This window comes from Leucopleurus acutus, assembly GCF_964270905.1.
Source record: "Leucopleurus acutus genome assembly, chromosome: 9".
Taxonomy (NCBI): Eukaryota; Metazoa; Chordata; class Mammalia; order Artiodactyla; family Delphinidae; genus Leucopleurus; species Leucopleurus acutus.
The window spans coordinates 76,219,247-76,236,383 of NC_139144.1; the positions used below are offsets into that span (position 1 = coordinate 76,219,247).

Consider the following 17,137-nt stretch of genomic DNA (forward strand, 5'->3'; position numbering starts at 1 on the left):
CTGTAGAAAGTAAACATTTTATTTACATCCAGTGAGGTCCTTGACCAAACGGTGTGGTTTATTCTTTGTCATGTCTTCTCTGCACGGTTTACCCTTAACAGGACACCTGCTTTTGCCTGCACGTGTCAGCAAGCTTCCCCTTCCTTTCTCTCCCCTAACGGACTATGAGCTTTTTAGTAGCATGGCTTCTGTTTGCTTTCCATCCACAAGAAACAGTGATTTGCACACCATGACCATTCAATAGATTACTCAATAACAAAGTTTTACATAGGAACAGTTATTTGAGCTCTTTAAGGTAGTCTCACATGTGTCATTTACATGCAGCTGTCAGATTCATCTTGCTAGACATATTTCTGATGGTGTCATGTCACTGTTCAAAACTTGCCAAGTCTCTCATTTTCTACTGAATAATGTCTTTTTTAAATATACTTTTTAAAATTGAAGTATAGTTGATTTACAATGTTGTGTTAGTTTCTGGTATACAGCAAAGTGATTCAGTTATACATATATATTCTTTTCCATATTCTTTTCCATTATGGTTTATTACAGGATATTGAATATAGTCTCCTGTGCTATACAGTAGGACCTTGTTGCTTATCTGTTTTATATATAGTGGTTTGTATCTGCTAATCCCAAACTCCTAGTTTATCCTCCCCCACCCCCTTTCCCCTTTGGTAACCATAAGTTTGTTTTTTTTTAATTTGTATTGGAGTATAGTTGATTTACAATGTTGTGTTAGTTTCAGGTATACAACAAAGTGAGTAAGTTATACATATACATATATCCACTCTTTTTTTTTAAGATTCTTTTCCCATATAGGCCATTGTAGATTATTGAGTAGAGTCCCCTGTGCTATACAACAGGTTCTTATTAGTTATTTATTTCATATATAGTAGTGTGTATATGTCAGTCCCAATCTCCCAATTTATCCCTTCCCCCATTATCCCCTGGTAACCATAAGTTTGTTTTCTAGGTCTGTGAGTCTGTTTCTGTTTTGTAAGTAAATTCATTTCTGTCACATTTTAGTTTCCATGTATAAGTGATATCATATGGTATTTGTCTTTCTCTTTCTGACATCTTTCACTTAGTATGATAGTCTCTAAGTCCATCCATGCTGCTGCAAATGGCATTATTTCATTCTCTTTTATGAGACTGAGAAATATTCCATTGTATATATGAACCACATCTGCTTTATCCATTTATCTGTCAGTGGACATTTTAGGTTGCTTCCATGTCTTGGCTATTGTAAATAGTGCTGCTATGAATGTTGGGGTGCGTGGATCTTTTCGAATTAGAGTTTTCTCTGGATATATGCCCAGGAGTGGGATTGCTGGATCATATGTCAACTCTATTTTCTTTTTTGAGGAACCTCCATACTGTTTTCCACAGTGGCTGCATCAATTTACAGTCCCACTAACAGTGTAGGAGGGTTCCCTTTCCTCCACACCCTCTCCAACATTTGCTATTTGTAGACTTTTTAATGACGGCCCTTCTGACTGGTGTGAGGTGGTACCTCATTGTAGTTTTGATTTGCATTTCTCTAATAGTTAGCGATGTTGAGCATCTTCTCATGTGCCTATTGGCCATCCGTATGTCTTTTTTGGAGAAATGTCTATTTAGGTCTTCTGCACATTTTTTGATTGGTTTGTTTTTTTGTTATTGAGTTGTATGTGCTGTTTGTATATTTTGGAAATTAATCTCTTGTTGGTCACATCATTTGCAAATATTTTCTCCCAGTCTGTATTTAATATACTTTTAATTGAGATATAATTGACATGTAACATTGTATTAGTTTTAGGTGTACAACAAAATGATTAAAATCTTAACTCCTATCTGAGCTCTAAGGTCTTGCTACTCAACCTGTGGTCTCCAGATCGGTAGCACTGGCACCACCTGGGAGCTTGTTAGAAATGCAGATTCTTCAGCCACATCCCAGACCTGCTGAATCAGCAACTGCACTTAACAAGATTCCTAGCCAATTCACATATACAGCTTTAACTACATCTTCACTCTCTTGCTAAACTTGAAGATTCAGAAGTAGGGTTAGATTTAGCAAATAAAATTAGCAGACATCCAATAAAATTTGAAAACAATGAATAATTGGTATATCTCAAATGCTTCATGGGACATACTTATACTTAAAATATATGTTCATTGTTTATCTGAAATTCAACTTTTACTGGGCTTTTCTGTATTTAATCTGGCAACCCTATTCAGAAGGGTACGATCTATGTTTAACATAACTCTTTATTCCCCTGCAATAGTGCAGAGCCTTCCCCAACTTCTTAATATGTTCGTTTAAGGAACAATGAGTTTCTTCAGAACTGAGGTTCCTCTGGCTTTTACTTAACATTGTATATCTCCAGAAGCGAACACAGTATCCCACACACAATAAAGGACCAGCAGTTATTTCTTTAATGAATATATCCAGAACATCTTCCAATTATGTACTGGGTTGTATGTGCATATTTTAATGAAGGCCGAATATTTTTCTCGTAATCTTTTTTTTAAACCAGAATGTTTAAAAGCTATTTGTGCACTTTCTCACATTTTAGCTGGCGGAGTTCAGGATTTGATGGGAGTAAAATCAAGGGCTCAGCATGTACTCATCGCAGACTGGGTCCATACGGTCACTGGTGGGGAAAGAATCCTAGACTCAGGATACTGACAAGCCTGCCTCAGGCGGAAGTAAGCAACTCCTCCCGGTTCCTGGGCCTCCGAGGCAACCGCGCACGCGCACAGCCATGCTCTGGCCCCGTGAGGCGGGCGGAGGGAGGCGGAGCTCCCGGGGCGCGTGCGCGGCGGCCGGGGCTGTGGGCCCCTCCCTTGTCGGGGTCGCGCGGCGCGGAGGACCGCACCGAAAGGGGGAAGTCAGGTGGCCGCTGCTGCCGCCGCCGCCGCCGCGGTTTGTCGCCAGAAGGAAAATGGCGGATCTGGAGGAGCAGTTGTCTGATGAGGAGAAGGTAAGGGCCGCGGGGGCGGCAGAGCCCATCGGTCCGGGGAGCCAGTAGAGCCCCGCCGTATCAGCCCGGAGTCTGGCAGCCGGGGAAGGGCATTGGTCGGTGCCCCCGGCTGCCCTTCTTCCCCTCTCCTCGCTGCGCGCGAGTGCCTGCCCCTGTCAGTCACCCGAGGCCCCGCGCGGGGGCAGGTCTCCGCCAGGCCTGCTCGCTCCGCTCCTTGTAGGGTGTGTGCTCCGAAAATAGGTAGCGGGAGCTGGGCGGCGGCGGCGGCGGGCGGGGGCCGGGGGCGCGGAGGGCGGCGGCCGCTGGGGACCCTCTCCCCGCGCATGGGCCACGGGGGCCCTGCGCCAGGGTCGGGGACTGCAGAGGGGTCTGGGTCCCGGCCTGGGAGCGGCCCAAGGACAGTACTCAGCCCGATGGCCTGGCCGGAGAGGGTGGCCGGGGTGAGGGCTAAGGGGGAAAAATTGCTTAGGAAGCAGACCTTGACTTCTCTCTTCTAGTCTATCCTCCCACAAGCAAACTGCTTTCTTTCCTGGGTCTTACGTTTTTTTTCCTTTAGCCGTGGAAGTCTCTCTCTCTCTCTCTCTTTTTTTTTTTTTTTTTTTTCTTTTTCGGTTTTAGCTGTAGGCAACGAAGTTGCTCATAAAAAGACACCCCCCTCCCCACGGTTGTTTGCTACTCTTGTTGGTAGTAGCCGCCCTGGGGGCCGACTTGGTAGCGCCCCGTGGTCCTGCTAGGACTTCTTCCGAAGAGGGGAGATTGTGGAACTCCTTTTACTGTATCTTAGATGCTGTGACAGCATTAGAACCAGATGAACGACTTAAGTTCTCAGGCATTTAAAGTAAGAAATCTGATCATTGAACTGGATCTCTCTTATTCGCGGTTTCCCTTGGCCTCTGTGAGGCCCCATTCTCCAGAGTGTGTTTTGGGACACAGGGGTACCCTCCTAATTTTAAGTATTTCCTGCACAGGTCCTTGATGTTTCTCAAACTCAGAAGTAACTGACATAACAATGAATAAGATAGTTAAAGTTTTCGAAGACTCCACTCTTAATTTAACAGGGCTCATTTTTAAGTTCCAAAGCAGTACAGCCATGTATGAAACACAAACACATAACTGGTGTTTAAGAAATCCTCATGTAAGCCTACGGATATTTTCGGTTGGAACGCTCTGCTCCAAGTGTTTTTATATCGTGTGTTCTTGTACTGAAATGTCATGTTCTGTCTTCTTCCCGATGTGAACGTGCAGCAGTCAGCCTTATCTTCAGTTCCGGAAATCTTTTTTACCTCTGTGCTCTTTGGTGAAAGTGATAATAAAACGACAAAATGGGGAGAGCAGCAAGATTCTCCATAATCCACAGTCCTGGTAGGCAGATCCCTGTATACGCAAAAGTTGCTGTGCAGTATTCACACGTGTAATATTGGTAAATAACCATAAATTGGTAACTGAAAATGTATGCAGGTGCTCACACACATTTAAAATTAAGTAGTACTAAAAAGTTTTTTTAAAGGGATTGTCATGTTTTTTATTCTGCTGTTGGTAAGTGGTGATTAGTAGCTCAAGTGGCTAGAAATCTAGCTGAGGAGAGAGTACTCAGTGTGGGAGTTAATATAGGCCTGCCATGTGTTGTAAAGACCTAAAATAGCAAAGTTTTTTCAAAATGATATGACAGGATTTCTTGTCATCCGGCACTCTCAGGGCACTGAGCTCCATAAAGGTGTGGGGCTGGGTGGGAAGGGGTCTTATTCTCTATGCTCACCCAACACCATGTTTTAACAGTAAATGAATGAACACTCCAATTTGAAGGAATTTTGTGGGTTTGTTTTTATTTCGAGTTTTGTAAGACTATTCTGTGGATATTTTGCATATAAATTTCTGATCACATCTTTTAGTAATTTAAGAAAAATATTAACCAAACTGTGAGGTTAAATTGAAGTAACTAGTAAAGTGAAATTCTAACAGTCTTGTCACTTTATTTAAATGTTCTTTTTAATCTCTTGGGAGGAGGACCTTGCATATAGAATCAGAAATAGGATTTAAAGGTGTTATTTTTTAAACTAATATTTAAATCATTTTACTTTTTCTGCCATCTTGTTTGTAATTTTCAAAAATAAGTTTTTAATACTTAATTTAAAGCTCTTGGAATTTCCATTACTGACTGTGGAAGTAAGGAAGGGAAGCTGTTAAGACTTAGTAGTACCATACTTTGTATATGCCTGGTTCAGTTAGACAATACATTTGTTAATTTGTTGTAAATTTGAGCTAGGTTTGATTATTACCATTGCACAAATAAGTAAAATAAATTTTTAAAAGCTTTAAGTAATTCACGGAAGGACACCTAAGTAGGAAGTGCAAAGGCGGTATTTAAGCCTGAGTTTGTCTGAATCCAAAGTTGATGCTCTTGTGACATTACACTTCTTAACAATTGATGATAGAATCCTTTTCTGGATTTATCTCTTTGTGTTAAATTTGACAGCTTAATTTGGAAAAGGGAGAAACAATAGTTCTCTTTGTTTTTAATAGAAATTGTAAATGCCAAACACTAAATAGTGTTGGGTTTTAAATTTAATTTGTGTTTGATCGTTTTAGAACAAAGTTTATTATTGTTTGACACATTTAAAAGTTTTATGCTGTTGGTGTAGTTTCATATATGTCCTGTGGTAGGAAGCATTTTAGAAATTAATCTAGAATAATATCTTTGCTTTTTTCAGTTATATACAGTTGCTTTTTGAGGATACTGGTATGAAATGTAATAACCTTTTCACTTTTGGCCACTGGGTTAGTAGGAAATAAAATTATCTGAAGAAGCACAATGAAGTTGTTTAGTTATTCATTTGTCGTGGTGTGTCCTACAGACCTTTTTACATAGTTACAGAAACTCTAGGTTAGAACAGTTCATGTTTTCCCCTCCTGGGTCAGCTGCACTGTACAGTAAAGCATTTTTTGTGATTGAAATTATATGAAATTGTGGTATAAGGCTCAGATAAGAACTATTCCCAAACTGCTCTCTAAGTGAGAAATCCTGGAAGTCACTTGAAGCTTTGGAAGACACCTTACCACCGCCCCCGCCCCCCACCAACCTCTTCTACCTTCCCCCAGTGAGTAGAGTGATCTGCTCGCATAGCTTCAGCTTTTGTATCTTTGCAGATGTCTCAAGTACCTAGCTCAGCCCTGCTTCTCCCCTTAGCACTGGTCACACATATTTATCTGCTGGTCCTCTTCCACAGAAGACAGTTAAGGAGATATGCTCAGATGGAACCTGCCTGAAAGTAAATTCATAAACTCCCCTCCTCTCTGTCCCTACACAAAGCAGGGCAGATACCCATCTCTTTCTGCTCATATTTCTCTTTATGACTCTGTTCCCATTATTCAAGTTATCCAGGTTTTTAACTTCAGCTTTAACTTTTTTCCTCCTTGTGCTCTCTGTACCTTACACTTAGTTTCCAAACCTTGTCACTTCCATCAGAATATGTCTTACAGAAATTATTTCTTGCTTGAAAAGTTCATTTATATTAATATTTGATTTATAACCTCTCAATTGACCAGACCATTAACAATTTATGTTATGAACTACTGTTGTTTAGTAACAAACTTGTACTGTATGAACAGAATGCAAATTGATTGTACCTGTTCTGTGACTACACAGTTGAGGAAGAAACAAAGCTAAGGGAGGAAAAGTAAGGTTAGAAGAATGTCTCATATCTGTTTTATTTGCCACTGCTGGACTTTTATTATAAACTTTCTAGACAAATCCCTCCATCTTCCTATCATTTTTCTACTCCCAAACTTTTAGTTGCTGCATCCTCCATTGCCTTTACAAGGAAGCCCAACTCTTGAAAATGGTGTTCATGTCCTTGTATTCCATTCTAACCTAAATAGTTCTGACATTTCCAATATATACTGTTATTTAATCATGCTGTGAATTCAAAGAGACCTGCATGCTAGTCCATGCCTAGCACATGGAGTAAATTATTTAATCTCTCAGCAGCTTCAGTTTCCTCTAAAATGTGGGGATATAACAAATTATATTCCCCATTAAACTTTTATAAGTGCACATGTTGCCTGGCATGTAGTAAACACAATAAATTTTAGTCATTTTTCTCTGCTCATGACTTACCTGCTTTGAGCATTGGTACTGCTCCCCGATCTATCGCCTTTTTTGAAAGATGAAAAATTACTCTTCCTTCAAGATTTAGCTCAGATCACATGGCTAGTTTTCTCTCTCTCCTGAACAACTGTTTTCTCTCTCTCCTGAACGCTGAAACACATCATTAATGTTGAATACAGTTTTGCATAGTAGTTATCTGTTTACCTGTCTTTTTTCCTGTATTCTGTTGAATTCGTTAGTGCAGAAATGTCATCTTTAGCATCTTTCAGTGCGATGTATGTGATGAGTACAATGGTTCAGTGAGTGAATGAACAAAGGAGTAATGAATTTACAAAATTAAGAAAAAATAACAGTTTTATGAAAAGAAGTAGCATATAAAGGTAAGTTTTGGAGGGAAAATCTAGTATGCCTACATTTTTCACTTCTAAATAGTGTTATAGATTTTAAAGATTTAGGTAGTTAAATGAAATTCCTGGTGCTCCTTGAGGTGCAGGTGGTGATACTGGCTATGGTTCAAATCACTTACACATGCTAAATATTTATAAGCAGTTTGTATACTTCTCCCCCACACACAATCATAATGTGGCTTCAGAAGTTTTGTTTGTATGTATTGATAAAAGCAATGTAAGCTGCCATTATATTCCATCATGATTAATGTAAAATCAGTAGTGTTCTTATTAACTAAAAAGTAAACTCAACCAGTAAGCGATTAATGTAGAAATTATTCATTCCTAATTTCATTCTGTAGGTGAATGAATTCTGTCATTGCACCAATAAAATGTAAAAATTCCTACAGCAAGCAGAAACTTGATAGCTGCTGCAGCATTAGTGGAGTTTTTTAGACTTTGCACACTAAAGCAAATTTGTAGTACATTCTCAGTGCATTGGGGAGTCATTTCTACTTAAAATAAAGGTGGTTATATACATAGAAGAACATGGTATATATTACAGAAAAATCCGAACGAACTTTTTGGCCAAACCAATAAAAACGCTTAGTACAAAGTAGTTTTTAAGGTTGAAAAGCATGATGGGAAAACTTGACCTGTGGTCCTGACCTAAAAGCTTAATTGCCTGAAGCAGTAATTTATTGCAAGAGATTGATGCATATCAAAGAAAATAGGGCTTCCATGGAACCACTTATAGTTGTCAAAAAAGGAGAATTTCATTAATTTTATTCTGAAGGGTAGAACTACAGTCTTCATATTCTTTCTCTTAAGACATTTATTTACATGCTCTACTGTGAACCCTATGGCTGAGAACTTCTCTTGCACATTTTAGTTCATAATGTTTCTACTGAAAATGAATAGAATTAATTTTTGAAAACTACCCCTACATTTATTCATTTACCAAATATACCATATTTCATTGATTTCACTACTCATCATTTTCCATATTTTAAGATCTCTGAAATCAGGCTGCATTGTACAATCATGGCTTGTGATACAGGTAGCATTTTTCCTTTTTTTAGTGACCCATGAAATTATGCATCTTTCATTGATTGTGAATCAGGGTAAGCAAGGATATAATGCAATAACAAACAAACTAAAATCTCAACGTGAGGGCGTTGGTGGTGGGGGCTTTTCGTGGCATCTCCTCACTCGTTCTGTGTGTGTCTAGTGTGGGTCAGCAGCAGAAGGGCCCTGCTCCGCAAAGTCACATAGTTGTAGGCTCTTGGAGGATTTCAGTCTAAACGTAGGCTTTTTGATATGATACATATGCACAATGGAATATTATTGAGCCATGAGAAAGGAGGATATCCTACCATTTGCAACAACATGGACCTTGAGCACCTTGTGCTAAGTGAGATAAGTTAGAGAAAGACAAGTACTGTACAATATCACTTATATGTGGAATCTAAAAAAGTCAAACGTGTTTAAAAAAACAATAAAATGGTGGTTACCAGAGAATGGAGGGTGGGAGGGATAAGATTAATGGTGTTTAAGGGTACAGACTTGTAATGAGTAGTAAATAAACCATAGCGATCTGATGCACAGTATAATGAATATAGACAGTACCATTGTACTACAGTGATGTGATAAATATTGCTTTAGTCGCGATCATACTACATTATATAAATGTATGAAAGTAACAGGCTGTACACCTTAAATTTACAAAATGTAGCATGTGAAATTTACCTCTTCTCCCCCCGCCCCCCCAAGAAAGTCTTAGGCTTTTTATCACTGTCCCCACGCCAGTGGGAAAGAAATGCAATGAATACCATACTGGGTTTTAAAGCTCCCCCCTACCCACACACACACTAGAGACTCACTGCACTTCTGCTCAGATTTCAATTAGCTTAAGCAAGTTATATCTATAAACCTCATTTCAGAGGGGGCAGGGAAGAAGAAGAGAAATGCAGTATTTGTGAATAGCAGTAATGATTCTGTAGATTAAGTTTTAGACTCACTGAAGGTTGGTGATTTGATTACCTGGTTGGTAGACACAGTGCAAGACTACAGATTCAAGGATGAATCAGACATATGTAATATATATATTATACAGGGTCAAAAAGCAGTAAGTCCATGGACATTCAGAAGATGGAAAAGTTACTTCTGCCTAGGAGGATGGTAGGTATCAGTTGAGGTACAAGCTCATGTCAGAGAGCACAGCACAGGAAGAAAAAACAGAAAAGTGGGAATGAGCAGGAAATATGAGTTATATCTCAAGTACTTTGCAAGTAAGAGATGCAAAGATGAATTGTGCTGTTAAACAGCACAGATTTTCTCAGCCTCAGCACTATTGACATTTGGGCCAGATAACTGTCCTGTGCATTTTAGGATGTTTGGGCATCCTTGGCCCACATGATGCCAGTAGCACCGCAGTCACGACAGTCACAAATGTCTCCTGTAGTACAAAATCGCCCCTGGTTGAGAACCACGGGTCTAGACAGACTGGAGCTAGTGAGACCAGTTGGGAAACTGAGTTAAGTGTTAGGACCAGATTTAAAGTAGTTTTACAAGACACGGAGGAAAAAAATGATTGCTAACATTTCAGAGTTGGAATCAACAAGACATGGTGAGTGAATGTAGAGAAAGGGAAGAATCAGCGGTAACTGAACATTAAAATCTGGTTGACTGGGAAGTGGAACCACCACTAACAGCTAAAGAACACACAGGAGAGAAGATGCACAGCTCGGGGGAATAATGGTGAATTTTGTTTGGGTTCTACTAAGTTTGAGATGCTAGCAGAATGTCTATGTGAACATGCGTAGCAGATAGGGAGATGTAGAAATGGAGCTTGGAAAGAGATCAGGCCCAGAGATTATCTAGATTTGGAAATCCTCTCTGTGGGTTAAAGCCACGAGATTGGAATAACTTTTAGGAGAACAAGTTCAGACATAGGGGAGGAGAGGGCAGAGAGCATATACTTTTGGATACTTTCATTTAAGGCATAAGAGAAGGAGAGAAACTAGAAGGTGAGGAGTGATCTTTGAAGTAGAAGTGTATACCTAGCACAGAGTAGGTGCTCATCTCACAGAACTTGAAGAGAATTTCCAGAAGGAGCAGTGAAGTATTGCAGAGAGATTAAAAAGGAATATAGAATTGAGAAGAGCCTTTGGCTTTAAGAGAAATGGATGAGAAACAAATTATATCTCCTATATGCCAATATCTACTGTATTAATTAATTTCTCAATTGTCAGAGCAACCTTGTTATTATCTGTATCTTGCGTGTGGTAAGACTGGTGTAGATGAGGCCAACTATTTTAAGTGGTAGACTAGAGATCGTTGCTGGCCTTTAAGAGAGCAGTTTAATGGCCTTTCAGTCTTGTGTACGTTGTAGTTCAGTAACCATACTCAAAGACCTCCCTCACCTTCTTTTGTATTCTTGCCTATCTCTGTTCCCTTAGCAGTTTGTACATACCTTTGTTATAACATTTACCCATTTTAATAGGTTTCCTAATGTTCTTATTTCCTGCGTTTTTCAGGGACAGGCCCTGTGTCTTATTCATCTTTGTAATTGCAGTAGAGTGTGTGGCATATATTATTATCAGTGACTTCAACTCTGGTTGCACATAAGAGTCAACTGGAGAGTTTATAAACAAACATGGATGCACAGGCTTGACTCATGGGTGAGGCCTGGAGCATCTGTACTTTTTTCAAAAAAAGTTTCCCAGATGGTTTGAATGTGCCACCAGGATTGAGTTTCACTGTATTAGGTGCTCAATAAATGTTGACTAAAGGATAAGAAGAGGAGACAGTAAGTATAAATTACTTTTTCCCCCTATATTAGTCTTTTAATTAATTTTTCAAGCTTTTTAAAATTGAAGTATAATTTACAGTATTGTATTAGTTTTGGGTGTACTTTTTGGGTGTACCATGAAGTGATTTGATATTTTTTATACGTTACAAAATGGTCACCACGATAAGTCTAGTTACCATTTGTCACCACGCAAAGTTGTTACAATATTATTGACTATATTCCCTATGCTACACATTATATCCCTGTGACTCATTTATTTTACAGCTGGAAGTTTGTACATCTTAATCGCCTTCCCCTATTAAAGTATAAATCATTCTTGAAAAAAATTCAGTAATGAAACCAAAGAGAAAGAGTAGATACTACTTCATTTTCTCCTACTGTTTCATTTTAGGGATACTTTTTTTTTTTAGATAGAAAAACTTTAGGAGTGTTTGTGGGCTGAGGTGAATGATTCAGAGGACAGAAAAAAATTGAAAATATAAATAATAGTTTGTATAACTTTCTCAGTTAATAATGCCTACTTTGGATTCATAGATTTCTTAATATTTTAAATAAATGGTAAAAACATATTTAAAGAAATAGTTGTTGAATTCAGTGGATGACCTAGTTGTAGATTAAGTGATATGGGCCCTGTTTTTAATTACTATTCAAAATGATAATTATAAAGGAAAAAAATTCTTAAGGAAAACATCAAAACAAATTACGTCTTTTACGTATACTCAGATTAAAATAAATTAGTCTATAACACAGACATGCAATTAATGATCACTTGATCATAAACTATTTAAATAATGATCGAGTTTTAAAGAGTATTTTTTCTATTTTTATTTTACTTTTAACTCTCAAAAAGGCATAGGGAATTTTTAGAGAGTTATGGGAAACAATGTCAAATAATTCTTGTAGTTGAAGTAGAAAAATTCATAATAGCTCTTTTTAACTTTACTGCTGGTCTCTAAGACAGTGACCCTTTTTGGGAATCACATTCCTTGAGAGTCAGGTGAGACCTATGATTCTTTTCTTCAGAGGACCAAATGCCTCAAATTTTGCATATACAGTCCCTTACAGGGCAGTGGGTACAATATCTGGCAGCCTATCAGAATCAGGTGGGGAGATTTTCAAAAATATAGATTTCTAGGTGTCAGTCCTCTGGAGATTGATTTAGTAGGTCTGGAATGGAACATGGAATCTGTATTTTTTCAAAAGCTTTCCCAGCAAATCAACCAGGCATCCAGATTTGGGAAATCTCTGTGCTAGTGTCTCCTGCCTTGATCATGGAGGAGATAACTATGTGGGAAAATGTCCAATGTATGGAAATTAGAGGGGTTGTAGGCAGTGTTCTCAGATAAAATATAGGACGCCTGGTTAAATTGAATTTAAGATAAACAACAAATAATTTTTAGTATAAGTATTCCCAGTGCAGTATACTTTGGGGCTAATGTAGAGTGCAGGGCTGTTCGCCTCTAGATTTAATGGTTCCAGATAGCTATTTTTTGTGGTGTGCATGTGCTTTTGTGCACAGGCACTGTCTGCTTTTTATACTTTTATCCCCTTTATTTTCAGTTGCTCAAAGCTTTTTAAAATTTTTGTCAGCTTAATATATTTATATCTGCTTTGGTGAAGACTCCATTTTTTGCTAAAGAATTAATGTTTTCTACAGACAGTCAAAATCCCCTGGATTTTACCTTAGTGTTGGTAAAAATTTTGCCAATTTACAGTGCCCAGCAAAAGCATCAGAAAAATCTGGAGAATTCATAGACACAGGTAGTTGAAGTAACATTAATTTTGTCAACAGCTTCTATAAATTGTGCCAATTGATTGACAACCTGTGGTAAATTCCCCCACCTTGTTTGTACTTTCCTGTTCTAGCTGGTAATCATAAAGTTGAAGTAGCACTGCCAGATGCTCACATCTTCCAGTAACAGACATATCTTAAAGAGGCAATGAAGGCCAAGGGAATCTAGTCACTTCTATCTTTGGCATTTCCCCATGAAGCTTGGCTTTACTTGAGAAAGATGCTTTCTATACAGTAATGCAAAGACTGACAGAATGAAGGACTGCAAGGCAGAAAGCTACATATGGAGTTTATTTGCATTCAGCCCACCTTCCCTTTGTTCTCCTCCCCTGAGAAGTTCTTCAGTCTTACGCAGCAGTGTAGGTATAAGATAAGATTGTAAATTTTAAGAGTGTAGTCCTAAAATTATAGTCCAGGTAGCACAGGGTGATAAAAACACTTGATGTGTTCTATTCTTTCTGAGGGATCTGTTCTTTCTGAGGAACCTATTTTTCCTGAGGGATCACCCAGGACCAAAAGCAGCAATTCAGTATTCTGTTGATATTTGTCTGGATCATCATTCTATGCCATAATGTTACCAAGGATTTTGATCACAGCTTCTTATACCAAATGTGCTTATCTTCCGTTTACGTCTGTTGCAGCACTTAAAGAACCAAGGAGGGCTTCCCTGGTGGTGCAGTGGTTGAGAGTCTGCCTGCTGATGCAGGGAACACGGGTTCGTGCCCCGGTCCAGGAAGATCCCACATGCGGTGGAGCGGCTGGGCCCGTGAGCCATGGCCGCTGGGCCTGCGCGTCCGGAGCCTGTGCTCCACAACGTGAGAGGCCCGCGTACCGCAAAAAAAAAAAAAAAAGAACCAAGGACTTGGGAACTTCTTTAGAAAAGTAAGGCATCGTTACTCCACAGGATTTAGCCACAGGTAGTCCTTTTTCTGGGTATCGTGACTAATCTCTTTCCATCACTGTGGTAGTTTGGCTTCTACACATATTGGTCCAACATCATGTGCAAATGCCACATAATTCATCAGTATTACTTGCTTTGCTCATCACCTGGTCTCAATCAAATTGAAAATTGTGTAGAGAAACTGATTTCTCTCTGTTGGCTCAGGCTGTAAGATGCGCTACACAATATGAGGGGCACCAGCTCCTCTCTGTTGCCTGCAGCACATGAGGAACAATTTGTTCAGGCAGCTTCCCAGCGTTAACACAGTACTTTTTTCACTGCAATTTGAGACACTTCTGATCCTAGGTGACTATCTGCTGACATTCACAAAAAGAAAGTAACGTGTGGTGGAAAGCAGGAGACAATTTCTTGTAAGATTATCAAAGGTGAACTGTTTTTTTTTTTTTTTTTTTGCGGTACGTGGGCCTCTCACCAATGTGGCCTCTCCCGCCGCGGAGCACAGGCTCCAGACGCGCCGGCTCAACGGCCATGGCTCACGGGCCAGCCGCTCCGCGGCATGTGGGATCTTCCCGGACTGGGGCACGAACCGTGTCCCCTGTATCGGCAGGCGGACTCTCAACCACTGCGCCACCAGGGAAGCCCAAGTGAACTGTATTTTTACTCAGTGGAGAAGATAGCATTCCTTCCTTTCTTAGGGAAAGGATTTGGTAAATTCTCTCTAAGAATAGTGGAATCAACTTTGTCTGATATTGAAAGGTGACTGTCCTTACGTTTTCCCTTGTCTGAACGATTTAATGATTTACAACTGAATTCTGCCCATTTTCTTCAGATGTTTGTGAGGATTCTGATCCAAAGAAGTCTGAGCAGTCACAAACTGCCACGATGGCACAGTGGTCATTTTAGAGGAGGTCCATTTCACTTTCAGGCCTTCTAGTTTGCTCCATCAAAGACCCTTTCTAACTACTTAATAAACCAACTTTATCTTCTTATTTCTGAACTAGCAAGGTGTTCTCTGTAGGCCAAGGAATAGAGAAGAGTGGAGGAAGGTTGCCTAAAATTGTGGAAGAGCCTGAAATTCATCTTCCACTCCACTGGCCACATACACAAGATTTTTCCCAGTTAGTCACTTAGTAGACTTGCAGTAAGTCTGGAGGTTTTGAAATGTTTAATCTGCATCATCCAATAATTGAAAATCTTGATCTTTATTTTCATCTGAGAAGTTTATTGATGTAAGCTTGTAGTTATTCTTAAATAAAAATTCATTTCCTAGGAATTTTAGAGCTCTTTTTTCAAGAGATTTGATTTGTAATTTTTTTGTTCCTATAAAAGAACGTTGTTTTCTGCAGCCTTTGTCAGATTGACTCAGCTCCTTCCCTTTTTTTTAATGTTGTAAATATAACTGTCAAATTTTACCCTCCTCCCTTCAAATACATGGAGGATCGGAAACTAGATAAGCACACTTGTGAATTTATGTCTGAAATAAAAATAGGGAAGATATACGAAGAATCTCTCTTAGGCCCTTCTAATGTTGGGACTATATATCAGCTTATTTGCTTGCTTAAAATATATTTTAAATAACTGAGTTCCTTGCTTCTTGGTCCCCAATTATATCTTAAATTTGAGCTTCACAGATAAGTGAGATCCGGTTTATTTGCCTCCTCTGCGCTCTGTTGGTGAGGGAGGGGTTCCTGCTGTAGGGTTATGGAGATGGCTGAACACACAGCACCTGACATTGGAAAGATGCGGTGAATAGCAGTTTGTTAATACAAATACTCAGCCCAGGAGATAGGGACACAGTGGAGGGAACAGAGTGAACAAGCAGAGGCCAAGGGAGGCAAGCTTTGTAGTATCAAGAAGGTAGAGTGAGAGTTCCAGCAGGAGGATGTGATTGGCTAGTTTGAATAGTTCCACAGGCTGGCAGGGAACTGAAGCCCCATACTCAGGGATGAGTAGGAACTGTGCCTGTTCCCTGTAATAAAGAGGGTTGTCTGGCTAGGGACCTTATCTGCAGGAGGAGATTGAGGATGGGAACTTGCAGTTAGGCCATTCAAGGTCCTTCCGTTTTTCCCCAGATGTCAAGGCACACGTAATACTGGGCTTTAATTTTAGGCCTTATACTACAGTTCTCAGTAGTAGTACTAATCTTTTATCAGAAGTGTATGCTAATGATTGCTGTATTGAATAATACATCAAGAAGTTTTTAATAGCATAATTTGACCTTTGAGTTTTCCTTTCTGTGTGACCTTTTCTTTGACAATTTGCAAAGTTTAAGATATTCTGCTGCTGTGTACAATTTAGTCACAGTAGATGAAAGGTGGCCAAAACATACATGCAGTGATATGGAGGCATGAAAGAAGAGTTCTTGTCTGAAAGACTGAATGGAGTGGTGAGGCTCTAGTATTGTATAGGTGGGATGAGAAAAAGCGTGGGTTGGTTGTAGGAGCTATCAAGTAGCAGAAAGAGTAAAAAGGTAATAGCTGTTAATTGAGTGCTTACTCTGTGCCAAGTACTTTTCTAAATGTATTACCTCATTTACTGCAGGTGAGGAAACTGAATTTAATTTGCTTTTGGTCCTATAGGTAGAAGTCAGTGGAGCTGTAGTCTGAGTACATACAGTCTTATTTAGGGTTTATGCTGTTAACAGTACATTTTACAGCCTTTGAATACAGAAAGGCCTTATATGTCATGCTAAGGACTTTGGACTTACCTTGTTGGCAGTGGGCCACCATTAGATGATTTTAAGCAGGAAAGAAAATGATCGGAACTCTCATTGAAAAATATCAATCTGGTGGCAGAGTGGAAAATGACTTTCGGAGAAAGGTGAGATTAGAGGCAGGGCAGTTATTGTAACAATCCAGAAAGGGGATGGGTCCGAATGAAATGGAATCAAAGAAAAGGAGATTGGATTTGAGCAAGACAGACAGACACTCGATAATGTGGCTGACTGTGGGAGAAAGGGAGAAATGTGGAATTGAATGTAGGTGGTGCCGATAATTTTATGAAGAACAGAGGGAGTAGGTTTGGGTGAGACAGTCAGGCATTTAATGGAGATTTCTAATAAATGAATTACATTTAGAAAAATGGATCTTGATCTTGAGAGAGGTTGTGATAGGTATATAGATTTGAGAGCTATTGTTATGTGGTGATAATAGAAGCAGTGGAAGTAAATGAGATTA

The 17,137-nt window shown here is 39.3% G+C and overlaps 1 protein-coding gene across 1 annotated transcript in view; it reads left to right on the forward strand.

The window, feature by feature from the left end:
* Positions 1–2,819: 2,819 nt before the first annotated feature.
* CAPZA2 (capping actin protein of muscle Z-line subunit alpha 2) overlaps positions 2,820–17,137 on the forward strand; it is a 56,356-nt gene continuing 42,038 nt past the window's right edge. The window contains exon 1 of the mRNA XM_082846956.1: positions 2,820–2,963. Coding sequence (XP_082703082.1) covers positions 2,925–2,963 — 39 coding nt within the window. The 5' untranslated portion in view covers positions 2,820–2,924. The remainder of the gene's footprint in view (positions 2,964–17,137) is intronic.